Consider the following 17,408-nt stretch of genomic DNA (forward strand, 5'->3'; position numbering starts at 1 on the left):
TGATGGGCACTGAGGAGGACACTTGTGATGAGCACTGGGTGTTGTATGTAAGGGATGAATCAAAGAATTCTACTCTTGAAACCCATATTGCACTGCATGTTAACTAAAATTTAAATTAAAAAAAAAAAGAGCCACATCCAGAGAGCTGACCTGTCTCCCGGCCCCCACTGGCCTCCTCGGGAGCTCAGGGACAACGGGGCCTGGGGGTGGGGTCGGGCAGGATCCAGGTACTGTGACATCTAGTCACCGCAGAGCTGGGTGAGGAGGAAGGACTGAGGCTCCGGAGGCCATCCCTGGGGTGGGAGGGCAGCCAGGCTCCTGTCCGCAGTGCAGGCCTCTCGACCTCAGCTGGGAGCAAAGCCGGGGGGCGGCGGGGGTGGGGGGAGGTGGCGGCAGACTACACTGCCGGTGGGTCTCAAACGCACCCACTTCTCCGACTCAGAAAATTCATTACAAAATAACCCCCAGAAACCAGGCATGGAGGTGCAGTGGCTTTGGAGACAAGGTGGGTGAGAAGCCGGTGTCCCTGCCTCTCCACCGTCGCCCGGGGCTGGCGGCAGGTGCGTGTTCCCCGGGGGGTGGAGCAGGCTCCCATGCACCTGCCCACCCGCCTGAGACACTGCCAGACAGACAGAGAGCCTTGCCGGGGGACGGGCGGTCGGCTGCCCCAAACGGAAAGGTCACAGGTGCCAAAGGAGGGCATGGACAGTCCACGGCCAGGCCCTCCGGTCCCCCGTTCCCTCGGCACCCACACCTGCCCATCTACGGGAGCAGGTTTCAGCCGAAACAGCCCCAGCATGGAGCAGGCGGGAAGGGTCAAGAGGACACACGACACGACGCGGGACCCGAGAGAAATCCTAGCAACAGTGCTCGGAGTGAAGAAAGCGAGTCCGAGGCCAGGAGTGCAGGACAATACCTTCCGACGTCCCTCAGGGCCCTGCATGAGAAAACACGCACTTCAGGGCCACGCAGAGGTGACTCCGCTCTCTTTTTTAGAAGGTAGCACACGATTCTAACAGCGGTTTCCCTGAGAAGCCCGGGGTGAATTACCGACGGTGCTCTAGCTTCCACGCTGGGTAGTGGGTTCGTGGGGTTTATTATAATAATAACTGATCATCAATCAATTAACACTGGGCCGCACGTGGACCAGCGACACAAGTGAATCATGAACTGAGGGCCGGAACTGACAGCCAGGGGAAGCAAGAGCGGCCTTGGAAAAGGGCGAGTCGCCGGCCGCGGCCACACGCACCGGGCCACGGATCACGGGGGCCTGAGGCCGGCGGCCACTCCCTCCACCGGCAGCCCCCGGCGCGGACGAGCCACCTTGAGGAGGGGATTAGCCCTCCCCGCTCTGCAGCGCCGACTCAGTGGGCAGGAAACGTAGAAACAGAGAGACAGGAGTAGAAAGCTGCCTCAGGAAGGCACGATTTATTGGGCTCACACGGGCTGGGTTCCCTGCCGGAGACAGAGAAGGACCCTGGCGGAGACACGCAGGGTCACAGGGGGATCCGGCTCGTCCTGCTCCGTCCTCGCCCCAGGGTTCAGACGATTCATCCGGAATGTTTGCCCTGCCACGCGCAGAACCGGAGGCCCGGCGAAGACTTGGTCCTCACGGGAGGGGCACGGGTGGGGCCCCCTCTGCCCCCGGAGCAGGTGTTAGGAGACCCCTGGTCAGAAGCAGCACGGGGAGCTACAGCACACGGGTCTGCAGACCAGGGTGGGGCAGGAGGGCCGGCAGGAGGGCACACACTCGGGCCTGCAGCTCACGGGCACGCACACGGCGGGTCTGCAGCTCACAGGCACGCACACGGAGGACTGGCAGGAGGGCACACACACGGGCTTGCAGCTCACGGGCACGCACACGGAGGACTGGCAGGAGGGCACACACGTGGGCCTGCAGCTCACGGGCACGCACACGGAGGACTGGCAGGAGGGCACACACTCGGGCCTGCAGCTCACGGGCATGCACACGGCGGGTCTGCAGCTGACGGGCACGCACACGGGCTTGCAGCTCACGGGCACCCAGCAGGACGCCTGGCAGGGGCCGGAGGAGCCGCAGGAAGCCTGGCAGCCCGCGGAGCAGCTGGCGTGGCACATGTTGGCGTGGGGCTCGGCCGGTGTCCGGGAGGGAGGAGGGCGGGGATGTCTGGAGGCTCCTTGCCTGGACCGCCTTTATACCGGGCCGTGGGTGTCCTGGCAACACGGGACACAACAGTTGTCTTCCTGGTTTGTGCTGCTTCCGGGCCGTCTCCCAGAACTTAGTTTTCTGTCGCACGTGTTTTGTTTGTTTGGCGCTCGCCCGCGTGACTAACTGCCCCTCCCCACGCTCGTGTTGCACTTGGAAACCTGCCCGAGTGTGTTACTGGCGCCTCGTTCCTCACCATTTCACACGAGCTACGTTTGCGTGAATCTGAAAACGCAGACCTCCCGACCTCCCTCTGTGCACGATGACGTCCCCGAACAGCCTCTGCCCGTCAGGAAGGCTCCGGGGCAGACACGGGGAGATCGAGAGTGTCGGGCTCACGTCCGAGTGTCCCAGAAGCTGGAGGTCACGCGGCGGCCGGTACGCGGGAAGGACACGGTGACCACTGGCCCACAGCACGGGTGTGGACTGAGGGCACGGGTCACGGAGAACTCCTGGCGGGCAGTGACCTCTGATCCTCGTCGTGAGAAAAACCTCGTCATTAGAGAAGCAGGCCGCACAAGGCCAGGGCATCCGCTGCACAGGGGTGCGGCCCTGCAGGAAGCAGGGGCGTCCCTGGGAAGCGCGTGAGGGCCGGGGGGCCGCGGAGGGACACACAGGGTCACTTGGGACCCGGGTGACGGGCTGAGTCAGCGGTGGGTCTTCCTCTCCTCCCTGGGGCTCTCGCCTGACGTCTTGGGCCTGAAAGCCGGCCTGGAGGAGCACTCCCCACCCTCCTCGGGGCTCTGGCCTGTGAACTCCAGAGAGCGCCTTTGGATGACCTCCATGCCTTTCCTACAAAGAATCCGAGGTCTCTCCGGCCACCTTCATGCCCCCCGCCCCGCCGACAGTGGGAACACCCCGAGAACTTGATGGCGTTTCTGAAAACGCTTCTGCAGGAGGCTGCTGCATCACAAGACTCAGGACCGGTTTACGAGAATTTTCTGGCGCACGGCCCCAAAGATGGACACACAGCTCAGGGAGGTGCAGGCACCCCCACAGAGGCACACACATCCGGGCCCAGACAAACACGCGTGGGCCTCCCTGTTTGTTAGGGAGACACCGCTCCCCACTCCGAGGTCCCCTCCGTGAGGACAGACGTCCGTCAGTGCTCCCCCCCTCCCCCACTCCTTTCTGCTTGCAGACTCTGGGGCCGCCCGCCTGCAGAGAGCTCCGGCTGGGGTCTGCCTGGACGGGGCAATCTCAGCGTAAAACCGTGACCTCTTTTGGGCGGGGGGTGTCATCTACAGTTTTCCAGGACAGGCTGTCCCTGACAGGAGTCTGCCTGGTTCTGTCTCAGCAGCCACACACCTAGCCACGTCCTCCAACCGTTCTAGCAGCGATAGGTGGGTAAGAGAGCCTGGTAGCTGCCTGTCTCCGTGGGGCCCACACCGAGGCAGACAGGAATGACACCTGCAGGGCTCCTCAAGCCACAGCCTTTGCTGTGTGGACCAGGAACCTCCCAGAACAGACAAGCGTTGAGTCTGGAGAACGGAACGATACCGGGGAAACCCGCGGAGCGCTGGTAGTCTAGCGCTCCCTCAACGACACGACCCAAGAACAGCGACGAGCCTTCTGTCTTCGGGCCGCGGCCGGTCCAACCGGCACAGACCGGCTGCCGAGAGGAAGAGTGCACATGAGAGACGCTCGGCCTTCTCCCGGCTCTGCCCAGGCCAGCATCCCAAAGGCCGTTCAGTGGGCTGGGGTTTTCGCAGAACACGACGGCCCACTTGCCAAGGAGGAAGGCCCCCCCGCGCTCGGGCAGCAGAAGCAGCTAGAATCCCAGGAGTGGGCCATCAGGAGGGAGGGAACGTGCGTGAGTCTGCGTGAGACGCTGCTGTAAATGTGTCCAAGGTGGCAGGGCTGTCTGTGCTCGGGGCAACACCACCAGAGGCTTAACATTGAGCGTGTGCTGCAGGACGGAGGGGGAGCCCCCACATGCTGCTAGGACCCCACACAGTCAGGCGTCCGGAGCAGCGACCAGACCCACAGGAAGCCCTACTCTGGGCCTGCCCCAACAAAGCCAACCGGTGGCAACATTTCCAGAGAAGACGGTTGGAATTCTACCCCCACGAAGACAAGGAGCTTAGTAATCCCCCTGGGCTTCCCGCAGAGCCACCCTGAGCAGGTGTAAAACCCACTCAAGTTCAACATGATCAATTAATAACTGGCGATCACCCAGAACCAAAGTGAATAGGCAGGAAAAGAGAATGCAGGCCTTCTAAATGTATCACCATAATTAATTGCAATATACAACAACAAAACCCCTGGCCACAAGAGGCAGAGAAAATGCAATCCACCAGTTAAGGAAACAAATCAATCAATAGTCGTGAAACCCGAGATGGCCCGGACAGTGGCTGGGCAATGACTGTGGAGCAGCGACTGTAGATGTTTCAAGAATCCAAGGAACAGATGTTCAAAGAATTAAAGGAAAATATTACTTTTGTGAGTGAATGGACACGGGAATGTTAGCAGATAAATGGAAACTGTTTTAAAAACCGGGAATTCGAACCAAGAAGCACAGCACTTGGAAATGAAATATCCACTGGGAGGTCCCGACGGCGGACCGACGACGGAAGTAATAGTGTGTGAAAGTGAATCCACGTCGAGGGAAATTATCTAACCTGCAGGAGAAGCGAGAGTGAGGAAAAAATGAGAAGAGCCTGTGAGCCGGTATCTGACAGTCTAACACACAGGTAAGGTCACCCTCGGGAGGAGGGATGAAATCAAAGCACAACAATGTGCTGAACACACGATGGACGAGCTTCCAAAACCTGGTTTTAAAAAAAGACACCAGGGGCGCCTGAGGGGGGGGGGGCTGGGGCTCAGTGTGTTGAACCTCCTACTTCAGCTCAGGTCACGACCTCACGGATCATGGGTTCGAGCCCCGCGTCGGGCTCTGTGCTGACAGCTGGGAGCCCGGAGCCTGCTTGGGATTCTGTGTCGCCCTCTCTGCCCCTCCCCCGCTCACGCTCTGTCTCTCAAAAATGAATAAACGTTAAAAAAATTAAAACAAATAAAAAAGAAGGAGAAGGAAACTGCTGACTTCTCATCAGAAGCAGCACACAAGCGGCAACGGCGTTGAGGTGCTGGGGACAAGCACTGCCCATCGAGAGCTCCATGGATAGCAAAAAAGGAGTCCTTTGAAACCGGGTGAAGCGAAACATTTCAGAGACAGGGAAGTAAAGTGGCCCTCGCAGGAGGGAAGCACCGCAGGGGGGCGGGGAAGGCGGGGCGGGCTGAGCACACAGGTGGGAAGAGGGAGCACAGGAGCGGAGGGGGGAGGAGCATGCGGACGGGAAGAGGGAGCACTGGGGGGGAGAACGCAGGCGGGAAGAGGGAGCATGAGGGCGGATGGGGGAGGAGTGTGCAGGCGGGAAGAGGGAGCACTAGGAGGGAGGAGGGAGAACGCAGGTGGGAAGAGGGAGCATGAAGGTGGATGGGGGGTGAGCGCCAGCTGTGTGCCCAGCTCCTGCCAGCTGGCCTGCTGCGTGCCCGTGAGCCGCAAGGCTGTTGTGTGTGTGACCCCCTCCTGCCAGTCCTCCGGGTGCTGCCGGCCCTCCTGCCCCACCCTGGTCCTCAGGCCTGTTCCCTGGGGCACCCCTAACTGCAGCTGCAAATCACCCGGAGCGTGAGGTCTCCCGCCACATCTCATGACGGAATCCCCGACGGGGCCGCACTCCACAGACGCTAGAATCCCCACCTAGTGTCTTATCCATGAGAGCTCAGAAGCTATTAAAAATCCCTCTCTCTGCTCAGCGCTGTGTCTTTCTGTGAGTGTTCCCCAAAGCCGTTTCTCCCTGTCACCTGTCCCCTTGGACAAGCCGATGTCTGAGTACGAGTCCTGTCTTGGGTGGCCTCCTGGGGAGGTCACGCCCCTTGGCATGCTGGGGAGCCCCTCTGACAGAAGCGGCAACCAGGCCGTCAAACCCGACGGGGCCACCCTTCCCCCCATTTCAAGCGAGGACCTTCGTGCTGGGCTCCTCAGGGCCTAGAAACTGCGCAACAAGGGGTAAGGGATGGAGGGGGGGCACCGCCTGAGTGACCGCGGCTGCTCACAGTCACATGCGGGCTTTCCAGAGCAAGGAGAGGAGCCTGGGGGCTCCGTCGGCTAAGCGTCCGACTTCGGCTCAGGGCATGATCTCACGGTCTGTGAGTTCGAGCCCCGCGTCGAGCTCTGTGCTCACAGCTCAGAGGCTGGATCCTGCTTCGGATTCTGTGTCTCCCTCTCTCTCTGCCCCTCCCCTGTTCACGCTCTTTCTCTGTCTCAAAACCAAACGTTAAAAAAAGTATACTGCAAAAGAGGTTGCACCAAAGAGCCAAGGTGACAGGGACACAGATTTCAGCTCAAAGAACAAAAAGTTCCCTAAAAGCCAGAGCTGCCCTGCAAAATAACAGGCACCTGGGGACCATCCTGGCTTCCGGGCACCGAAGCCTTGAAGACGAGGTCTGTTTCTTCCACTCTCTCAATAACAGACAGAACTGCAATCAACCCACACGCCCATCAACAGGGATGGATAAACACCACGACAGTCACACGAATCAGCAGTTAGAGGACCGCGCTGTTTAGTCTCAGCAACACGGTGTTGGTGAGCAGAGTCGGGCAGAGAGCGCCCGCCACACGACTGTATCTAAGTGAGACTCTACGACAAGCTGAACTATTTTACATGTTTAACGGCCAGAACACGAGCTGCTTCCGGGGGGTTCGGGTAAACTGACCAGGTGGCAGAGGACATTTGGGGAGGACCGTTAGGGCCGGGGCCAAAAGGGTTGGGCACAGGCTGTGTCCAGGGCCCCGATAAGGTTGGGTGCACAGTCCAGTGGTGGGTCCCAAGAGGGTTTACTCGGATGCACGCATTTGTCAAAAGCCATCAAATGACACACGTAAGAGGCACGGTACTTCACGCACAAAAGCACAGAAACTCCTACTAATGGGATGCTTCCTGAGTGTTTGAGTGAAGCGTACTGTTGTTTGCGACTGACTTGGCAATGTAGAGGGACGGTCTGTGGGCAAGAATCTGGAAAAGGAAGTGAGGCACAATGTTAGTTGTTGACTGTAGGACGGGATATGTGGCTACACGCTGAGTGATTCTTTCAGTTTTTCTGTATGTCTGAGATTTTTTTCACCATAAAATGAAAATAAAAATAGTTGAAAATGATGGTTGAGCTAAGTAGTTCAAAATAAAATTTCCCTTTAAAAAGAAAACAGAAGGCACAAATGGGATTCCTGCTTTGGATAGGAAATTTAACCAAGAGCTTTCATGCCGTGGCAGCCTAATATTCCACGTGAACTGGGGTGCAAAGAGAATTTGGGGACCCAGCATTCAAATGAAATAAGGAGGACTGTGGGTCAGCCAAACCAGAACGCCAGGGGGGGTGTGGGAAAGCCAGCACTCCAAGAGAGCTGATGCTTCCATTCAAGATGGCGGGCTGGGCCTACTGTCCCCATCTCAACCCTCCCAAGACCCGCCATGGGGAGAAGTCAGCCTACAACGGGTGAGGGACGCAACAAAGCCAACGGGAAGCAGAGATGTGCCGACCTCCAGGCAGGGTGGAGCAGGTGGGAAGCCCTGGGCCCTGGAGCACGACAGCATCTGGTCCCCATGCGCAGGCCCGGTGGAGGAAGGTGTGTCCACAGGGGAGGGGGCACCCGGGGCCATCGGAGGCAGAGTGCCCAGAGGCTCTGCACCTCCCCAGAACGCCACCAGTGTGTATCTCTAGGACAATTTAACACCTCACCCGGGAAAGGCTAAGGCTCCTGGGGGGCTGTTGACACCCCATGTACATAAGTCTCATCCTGGCTTCTGGGCTCCCAACTTTCTTATTCCCAGGTAAGCCCGCCACCTGGCAAGGCCCCACCCCCGATCCCGGAGCACCATGTCAACTTCCCTACACGGGTGAGGTTTCTCTAACTCAGCACAGACACGCAGCGGAAGGGGAGCCCAGCCGCCATGACCACTCCCACACTCACCCCAGTGTATGAGCAAAGCCAGTGGTGTGAGAAGGCCAGCCTGGGGTAGCAAACAGAAAACACACCCCAGAGCAGGCAGACAGCTCATGAAGCAGAAATCACCTTTTAACAAATCTTAAATACACTCAAAGACATTCAAGAAGATGTCACAGCCATAGAGCAAGGGGGGAGAGGCTTTGAAAAGGAACGGTTAGAAAACGTACCCAAAAAAGGTCTATTGTTGGTATTTGAAATTAAACAAAGGGCCTTGCAGGTGAGGCTGAGAAGTCTCTCAGAACAAAACATCAAAGAGGTAGGAAGTATGAGGGGAAAGAAACCAGCCTGGGGACTCATCTGGGGGCTGCAGCCTCTGGTGTGTGGGATTCCGGGAGGAGAGGCAGTCAGGACACAGGGAGGATGAGGAAATGCATCCCCGGGGAGGAGCACTTCCCACAGTGGAAAACACGGTCCCCAGGTTAAAGGACTAAGCAACACCAAGAAAAGGAATGGGGAAAACCCAGACACATCCTGTTGGAACTGCAGAATGGGATGGGTAATAAGTGGTTCCCAAAAGCGTCTGCGGAGAACAAAACAAGCCAAAAAAAGTCACCTACAGAAAAGTAAAAATCAGACTGGCATCAGACTTGTCATCAACAGCACCGCACGCTTTAGCAAACTTCAGGAGCAGTGCTCACAAAGTCCTGGCGACAATCCAACCTGTGCTTCCAAACACGGGTGTGCTGTAAGTAAACAGATGAGTAGAAAAACTACATAAACGATGCTTAAGTGAGTAATAAACACGACAACACATTTTTGGCAATAGACGTATTAAATAAGCAGGAGTGTTTTTCTAAAACTAAGTGCCTGTATTTTGTGTGTACGTGATCATCTGCTTTTCAACACTTTTTCAGGCAGTGAAAATCATATCCAAAAGAATAAAACACCTAGCAATAAATTTAGCCAAGGGGGTGAAAGACCTGTACACCGATCGCTCTCAAACACTGCTGGAAGAACTGAAGGAGACGAGGATAAGAGCAAGGACATCCCATGTTCATGGATGGGAACGCTTAACGTGAAGGTGACAGTACTCCCCAGTGTGATCCTTATCAAAATCCCGAAGCCTCTTTCTCTAGAAATGAAAAGGCTGAGCTTCAAAATCATATGGAACTGGTAAGAGTCTAGAATAGATTAAACTTGAAAACGATGAAGAACGTTGAAGGATTCACAATTCCTGATTTCAAAACTTACTACGAGAGTACAGTGATTGAGTCAGTGTGGTATCTGGCATATAGGACAGACATACACACTGACGGAGTAAAGCTGAGAGTCCAGGCCATATATTTATGGCCAACTGATTTTTGACAAGGATTTCAAGACTGTTCAGTGGAGAAAGAAATCATCTTTTCAACAAATGGTGCCAGAAAAGCCATATTCCTACACGCAAAATAATGTAGTTGGACCCCTACCTCACCCCATATACAAAAATTAACTAAAAGTCATAAACATCCTAAATGTAAGCGCTAAAACCAAAGTGTCTTAGAGGAAAACATAGGGGAATCACTTTGTGACCTTGGATTTGTCAACAGGTTCTTAGCTATGACACCAAAAGCATGAAGATCAAAAGAAAAAAATTAATTGGACATTATCAAAATTAAAACCTCTAGTGATTCAAAAGACACCATCAAGAAAGTGACAGGACAATCTACAGAATGGGAGAAAATATTTGCAAATCGTATGTCTGATAAGAGTTTATAACCAGAAAACATAAAGAACCCATACAACTCAGCAACAAAAAGACAAGCAACCCAATTTAAAAATGGGCAGAGAGGGGCACCTGGGTAGCTCAATCAGTTAAGTGTCCAAATTGATTTCGGCTCAGGTCCTGGTTTCACAGTTCATGGGTTCGAGCCCCGTGTCAGGCTCCACACTGATGGCACGCAGAGTCTACTTAGGATTCTGTCTCCCTCTCCCTGCCCCTTTCCCACTCACACTCTCTCTGCCTCTCTCAAAATAAATACACTTTTTTTTAAATGGGAAAGGAACTTGAATGGACATTTCTCCAACAAAGCTGTACAGAGGGCCAACATGCACACAAAAAGATGCCCCACATTATTGGTCATCAGGGAAATGCAAATCACAACCACAATGAAACACTACTTCATATGCGCTAGGATGGCTAAAATTGAAAGAAAGAAGAAACAAGAAAGAAAGAAAGAAAGAAAGAAAGAAAGAAAGAAAGAAAGAAAGAAAGAAAGAGAATGAAAGAGAGGGAGGGAGGAAGGGAGGGAAGAAGGAAGGAAGGAAGGAAGGAAGGAAGGAAGGAAGGAAGGAAGGAAAGAAGGAAGGAGGAAAGAAAGAAAGAAAGAAAGAAAGAAAGAAAGAAAGAAAGAAAGAAAAAGAAGGGACCAGTGTTGGTAAGGATGTGGAGAAATTGGAGCCCTCAAACATCATCACTGGGACTATCAAGTCGTGCACCAGCCTGGAAACATTCTGGCACTTACCACAAGCCCCCAGAAACTCCACTCCTAAGAATATACCCCCAAAAAGTAAAAAAGGCAGTCAGATGTTCTTTGCAGCATTGTTCACAACAGCAAGAAGGTAAAAACGACCCAGGGGTCCACTGATGGATGGCTAAGCAAAATGTGGTCCGTCCACAGAGTGGAATATTCTTCATTCATGACATGAAAGACGTGCTGACACCCGCTGCGACATGAATGAGCCTTGGGGACATGATGCTGTGTGAAGTCAGCCAGCCACAAAAGGACAGAGATGGTCTGACCCCGCTCGTATGACGTACCAGAGCAGCCAGACTCAGAAACAGTAGGATGCGGGGCGGGGGGGGGGGGGGGGGGGAAGGGGATTGCTGGGGGGACTGCGGGACGGGAGGCAGTGTCCCATGGGGACAGAGTTTCAGTTTGGGATGATGGCAAAAGTCCTGAAGTTGGACGGTGGAGACGGCTGCCCAATTGCGAATGCACTTAGTGCCCCGACACTGAACATTTGAAAATGGGTACAATGGCAGATTTTCTGTTACCTCTGTTTTACTACAATTAAAAAACTTTTTTAAAGAAAGTCAAACAGAAGAATATGGCTTTGTCATACTTGTAATGGTAGCTGCAATAATAACATATAACAACCACTGCATGCTCATAATTTTAGTCTTTTTTAATTTATTTTGAGAGAGAGCACACGTGGGGGAGGGTCAGAGAGAGAGAAAATCCCAAGCAGGTTCCTTGCCGTCAGCACAGAGTCTGACACAGGGCTCGAACTCGCGAACAGTTAGGTCACGCCCTGAGCCAAAATCCAGAGTCAAACACCCAACCGACTGAGCCACCCAGTGGTCCCCTGCGTGCTCATAATTGCACACGCCCACAGGAGGCCGCAGGTGGCCGTCTCAGGGAGGCAGTGAGCGGAGGGAACACGGGCAGAGCCCCCACCAGTGGGCGCAGCACCGGGTCGGGGAGACTCAAGATAACCGTGTGGCATCTGCTCCCGCGGCAAGGCGGGGACGGCTCCCCGCTGGCCCACAGAGCACTCGCCTGTTGGGCGGCCACGAATGTGAGCAGCGCCAGCGTCCCAGGGGACTGAGTGTGCGTCCGGGCAGGCGTCAGAGGGGTGGGCGGCCGTGAGCGAGGCGGGCACTGCCTTCGCTCTCAGCGCACGAGCATTTGGAGAAGCACGTGCCCGGAAAGCCTGGCCGCCCCCGACCCCAGCCCCAGCCCCCCGCTCGAGAGGCGTCCCCGCAAAGCAGCTACAGTCCCCAGCCCCCGGAGGCGCGCCTGGCACAAGCCCAGCTTCGCGGAAAGCAGGGCGCCATCCCTTCGAAGCGTCATCAGGAAAGGTGGCCTGCCCGTCTCTTTGGGAAGCAGGGGCCCACCCCGCACTGCCAGTCCCAAACCCGGATGCCCCCCGCCCCAGCCAAGACCCTCTGCACGTCAGCGTTTGCTCCCCTCTGGCCAACCACCCTGCTGCCTGCGCGGGGCACCCCGTTCAGCTCCATGCCCAAGTTCGGCCCCGCCGCGTCATCCTCAATCAAGTCTGTCTTCCCTGCGGGGCACTGGCGTCTGGCCGCGTGTGGCCCGTCCGTGCCCGCGTGAACAGAGACCCCGGCGCCTGCACCTGCCTCGGCTCAGGAAGGGCGGCCCGTCTGGCCGGCACCAGCCACACCCACCACAGCCCTCTAGCCTGCTTCCCCGGAGCCCCCACGCTCCCCAGAAATGCCCCGCATCACCTCCAGAAGGGGCCCCCCAAACCCTGGGGACCCACCTGCTCTCCCTCCACTCCTGAGGCTTCTGGGCGCTCAGGGGCTCTGCCCCCCCCCCCCCCCACCCTTGCATCCCTGCTCTCCTGATGACACCAGGCTCCCGCTCGGAGCCCAAGCGGCCACTGCAGGCCGGCCTCCCCGCACAGAGGGCAGCGGTCCCTCCCGCTGCGGGTGTCCACAGTCGGGGGGCAATCACCAAGCTGGCAGTCCCAGTCAGGCTGTGCGCAGGGCCTCCCATGGCCGTGCCCCAACTAGGTTCGGACTCCCTCAGGGTCACCTGCGATGGCTCCGTCCCCCAGTCCCCATCCCCGCCTGCACCAGCTGATGGCTCACCAGCGCCACCTGCCGGGCTCCTGCAGGCCGGTGCCTCAGCCCGCGTGTGACACTCGCCCTGTCCCACGCTCCCTGCTCTCAGCTGGGCAAGGTCCCGCTCTTACCGACCACCTGCCTCCCGCAACCTCGCCCCACAGTCCGTGCACACGATCCTGCGGCCACTGAGCACACGTTCTCCCAGGTTCTAGAAGCACCGCCTTACCAGGTGCTGCCCGCCGGCCAGCACCCACCGCACACCTTCCCGGACACCTCTCACTGCCATTTCTCAATCTGCCTTCACCCTGTGCCCTCGCATCTCCCAGAAGCCAGCCTGCTCTCTGCCCTCTGGGGCAGCAGGAGTCTTGGCCTGAGAACACGGGTCCCCCACTTCTGATCCGGGCCCTTCTGCTCACTTTGTATGGGTGTTGGTGTTCACTCGTGCCTCGGTTTCCCCATCTGTAAAATGGGAACAACGGTTCCTACTTCACAAGGTTCAGGGTCACGGAGTTAACATGTACAGGCTTTCAGGGCGCCTGCATGGCTCAGTCAGTTAAGCGTCCGACTTCCGCTCGGGTCGTGATCTCACAGTTTGTGAGTTCGAGCCCCACATCGGGCTCTGTGCTGACAGCTCCGAGCCTGGAACCTGCTTCGGATTCTGTGTCTCCCTCTCTCTCTCTGCCCCTCCCTCAATTATGCTCTGTCTCTCTCAAAAATAAACATTTAAAAAAATGTACACAAACTTGTTCCGAATAGCTGCGGGCACAGAAGAGCTATTACACACGCGTGTTTGCACATACACCAAAAATAAATACAGCTCCCAAGCTATCTGTTGGTTGATGGATTCGGAACAGAATTATTTCCCCAAATAAAGACAACATGAAAAAATAGGCCCATGATTTCTCTGGTGCTGAGAGGCATGGGAAGTGACAGTAAGGAACCGCAGAGGGACGCTGGGAGCGGAGGGCGGGTATCAGGGGTGACTGACCCTCCTGCGTCATTAATGGGCTAAGCTACCCGCCGTGGGCCCGTGACCAGCTTCCTCAGGGACGTGCTCCAGCAACAAGCAGACAGGCTTTTCAGGCCTCGTGATGAACAGCACACAGCCCCGAGGTGTATATAAGCCCCAAACACCCCGAGCACCCACCACACCCACACCCACACCCACTCCCTCCTCCAGCCCCACCGCCCCCGCCATGGCCGCGTCCACCCTGTCCCTCTGCTCCAGCGACCTGAGCTATGGCAGCCGCGTCTGCCTGCCCGGGGCCTCGGACTCCTGCCCCGACCCCTCCTGGCAGGTGGACGACTGCCCAGAGAGCTGCTGCGAGCCCCCGTGCTGCGCCCCGGCCCCCTGCCTGACCCTCCTGTGCGGCCCCTCCTCCCCCTGCCAGGGAGACTGCTGCACCCCTGCGTGCTGCAAGCCCGTCTGCTGCACCCCTGTCTGCTGCCAGGACTCCCCCTGCTCAGCCCCCTCCTGCTGCCAGCCCAGCCCCTGCTGCAGACCCTCCTCCTGCGTGTCCCTGCTCTGCCGCCCCGTGTGCAGGCCCACCTGCTGCACCCCTGTCTGCTGCACCCCTGTCTGCTGCAAGCCCGTGTGCTGCACCCCTGCGTGCTGCAAGCCCGTCTGCTGCACCCCTGTCTGCTGCCAGGACTCCCCCTGCTCAGCCCCCTCCTGCTGCCAGCCCAGCCCCTGCTGCAGACCCTCCTCCTGCGTGTCCCTGCTCTGCCGCCCCGTGTGCAGGCCCGCCTGCTGCACCCCTGTCTGCTGCAAGCCCGTCTGCTGCACCCCTGTGTGCTGCAAGCCCGTGTGCTGCACCCCTGTGTGCTGCGAGGACTCCCCCTGCTCAGCCACCTCCTGCTGCCAGCCCAGCCCCTGCTGCAGACCCTCCTCCTGCGTGTCCCTGCTCTGCCGCCCCGTGTGCAGGCCCGCCTGCTGCACCCCTGTCTGCTGCAAGCCCGCCTGCTGCACCCCTGTCTGCTGCAAGCCCGTGTGCTGCACCCCTGTCTGCTGCCAGGACTCCCCCTGCTCGGCCACCTCCTGCTGCCAGCCCAGCCCCTGCTGCAGACCCTCCTCGAGTGTATCCCTGCTCTGCCGCCCCGTGTGCCCCCGCCCTGCCTGCTCCTGCCCTGCCTCGGCCCAGAAGTCCTGCTGCCAGTGATGTGACCAGCCGTCACTGTGGGGACCCCCAGCGCTCCCACCTACCAGCCTCCCAGCTGCTTTGGGGTCTGTCTCTTAGGCCCCTGCCAAGTATAGACAGCACCCCCTCCTCTCAGGCCTGGGTGCGAGGGGGTTCCCACCCAACTCAGGATGACTCTTCCCACCCCCTGCCACACTCCTCCCGGGGTCCCAATGGTCATGACTTGCGACCACGTCCGAAGCACAGGCCGCAGTGGTCTCCCCTCCTCGGAAGCTGCTTGGGAAAACCTAATAAAATGTACTTGCATTAACCCCGTGTCACCTGGTTCTCTTGGGGCCAATCCTAGTTGAACACCCAGCCGGTCCCCGCAGAAGTGAGGACTGGCTGCCCTGTGGTCCTCGGCCACACCAGCCCTTCCTCAGGGCCCCGCCTCTCACTGGCCTGGCACGGGGCTCCCGTCCCGCAAGATCTGGGCCAGTCACAGGCGTGGTGGCCGTGGCTGTGGCCCTGGCGGGCAGACCCTCAGGGACTCAGTGGCAGCCATCCTGGGCACAGCAACCCTGGCATCTCTCCCCTCTGCAGGGAGCCCGGCAGGACGCAGGGTTTGGCGTACCCTGGGGAGGAAGGGGGGGTGCAGGGGGACGTCCAGCAAGCACCCCCTTGGCCGCCAGAGCCCTCCTGCCCCTCCTTCCTTCTCCAGCACCTAACACGCTCCTGTCTCCGGAGCTGCGTCCTCAGACCACACACACAGGGCCGAACGCCTTTCCCTCTGTAGTGATGATTAGAGCACAGCGCCCACCCCGCTCCCGGCCCAGAGCAGCCTGTGTCTGTCCCCTTCAGAGCAGAGCCTCGGCTCTCAGTGACCTCCTTCTGCACACCCTCCACCGAGACACCCTTCCCCCCACCCTCCCACACCCCAGCCCCTGACCCAGCCTGGCACAGCCACCAAAGGCCCCCGTGCTCCCGTTAGCGTCACTCCTGCTCCCTCTCCTATGCATCTGTCCCTGCAGAGCTGGCCCCGGCCTCTAGGACACAGCTCTTGACTTTTGCAGGGCCCCACCCTGACCTCCCTCCCCCTGCACCTTGGCTCTCTCTCCGGACACGTCCGGCTTCTCCTGGGCTCCAGGCCACATGTGCACCTCCAGATGTGACCCCCCAGGACCTGCAGAAGTTGAGCTTAGGCTCATCTGAGCTGAACTGGCCCCCCCCTCCAGGGGAATGAGGCTCCTGCCGTGGCCCTCCCATCCCCACCCCCACCCCCTGCCCGGCTGGCGGTTCATCCAGGGAGAGGCCTTCAGGGTCTGTGCCTGCCTCCATTTCCCTGGTTCTGGCAACAGGGGTCCCTCGTTTGCTAAACAACACCGGGCAGATAAGACGGGGACCGAGAGCTGCAACGGGGCCAGGCCAGAAGATGACAGGCCCGCTGCTTGGAGGCCCCCCGCGGCTCGTGCACATCCCTCTACAGAAGGTCCGGTAGGAGATGCCGCCCTTGCAGAAAGATGATGGGAACTCAACGACTGTGAGAGGACCCTGCCTTCCGGGGCCCTGCACCCTCACGCCGACGGCCAGGGCAGGCCGGGGAGCGCCGGCACTGAGGTCACATGGCAGAGCGTTCGCCCGTCCCCGTGTGGTCCTGTCCTCGCCCTGCAGCTCTGTGCCTGCAGAACTGCTAAGTCTGAGCGGGAAGAGCCAGCACGGACCTCCTGGAGCCCCCCTTTCGATCCAAAGCATCTAGGGAGTGAGGGCCTGCACGTGGTCTCCTGTAAAGGGAAGCCCCAGCGGGTGCAGGACAAGGCCGTCCAGTTCGCCAGGACCTGTGTCCCAGAAATCCACGCTTTGAACCTTACCACAGGGCCAGACGGTGACCGCCCTCCGGGACCTGAAGCCTCGGGCCCTGCTGTGCACCTTCCGGGCATACTCACGTGCCTGACAGCCGCTGAGAACCTTCTAGCTGATTGCATCATGACTTTTCTAAGCTTAGTGGATACTCAGGTCGCACTGTTAACCATGATGCCGCCACATGGCTGATAAAACCCCAGTGAGAGCGGCCGACTTGTGTGAAGCATTTAGTAAGCTCCAGGCACCTGCCGTGTCTAAATCACACCATCCTCAGATAACCCTATGAGCCCATCTTGCCCCAGAGGGGACAGAGGCCCACAGAGGGTCCAGCTGATGTGGTTCAAGCCCCAGCAGTGGTGGGCAGTGGGCAGTGCAGGTAAAACATAGGTATGTTTGCAGGGACACGGCGATAGGCCACATAACGCTCCCAAAGACAGCTTCACCAGAACCCCAAACGGCACCTGTGACCTTGCATGGAAAAAAGGACTTCGAAGGGTACCTGTGGATGGCTGACTAAATGCAGAATCCCACGGTGGGCAGGTGACCCGGGCCAGCCACGTGGGCCCTAGACATCCAGGGGCCATCTGGGGTCCTTACAGCAGAGAGGCAGACAAGGAGGAGGCGATGTGATGGGAGGCAGAGCTCGGGACGCTGTGGCCACAAGCCAGGGGGAGTCACCAAGCTGGAAAGGGCAGGAGAGACCCTCCTCCAGAGCCCTGCCCACAC

General features: G+C 58.3%; 3 protein-coding genes across 4 annotated transcripts in view; 1 reads left to right on the forward strand and 2 right to left on the reverse strand.

The window, feature by feature from the left end:
• Positions 1-17,408, reverse strand: part of TSPEAR (thrombospondin type laminin G domain and EAR repeats) — a 159,948-nt gene that overhangs the window by 133,607 nt on the left and 8,933 nt on the right. The window lies entirely within an intron of this gene.
• On the reverse strand, positions 1,402-2,324 carry LOC112849359 (uncharacterized). Of its 2 annotated transcripts, XM_086676133.1 has the most exons (2): positions 1,841-2,324; positions 1,402-1,756 (listed from the first exon to the last, which is right to left on the reverse strand). In XM_086676133.1, the coding sequence occupies exons 1-2, from the start codon at positions 2,095-2,097 to the stop codon at positions 1,672-1,674; spliced, it is 342 nt and encodes a 113-aa protein (XP_086532259.1). In that variant the 5' UTR covers positions 2,098-2,324; the 3' UTR covers positions 1,402-1,671. The 2 variants fall into 2 exon arrangements, with proteins under 2 accessions (XP_086532259.1, XP_086532260.1); XM_086676134.1 differs by having other exon boundaries at positions 1,402-2,136.
• Positions 13,835-15,157, forward strand: LOC147577668 (uncharacterized). Its single transcript, XM_086676137.1, has one exon. The coding sequence runs from the start codon at positions 13,902-13,904 to the stop codon at positions 14,862-14,864; it is 963 nt and encodes a 320-aa protein (XP_086532263.1). The 5' UTR covers positions 13,835-13,901; the 3' UTR covers positions 14,865-15,157.

Source organism: Puma concolor, chromosome C2 (genome assembly GCF_028749965.1).
Source record: "Puma concolor isolate L17-30 chromosome C2, mPumCon1.1.hap2, whole genome shotgun sequence".
In the NCBI taxonomy this organism is placed as follows: Eukaryota; Metazoa; Chordata; class Mammalia; order Carnivora; family Felidae; genus Puma; species Puma concolor.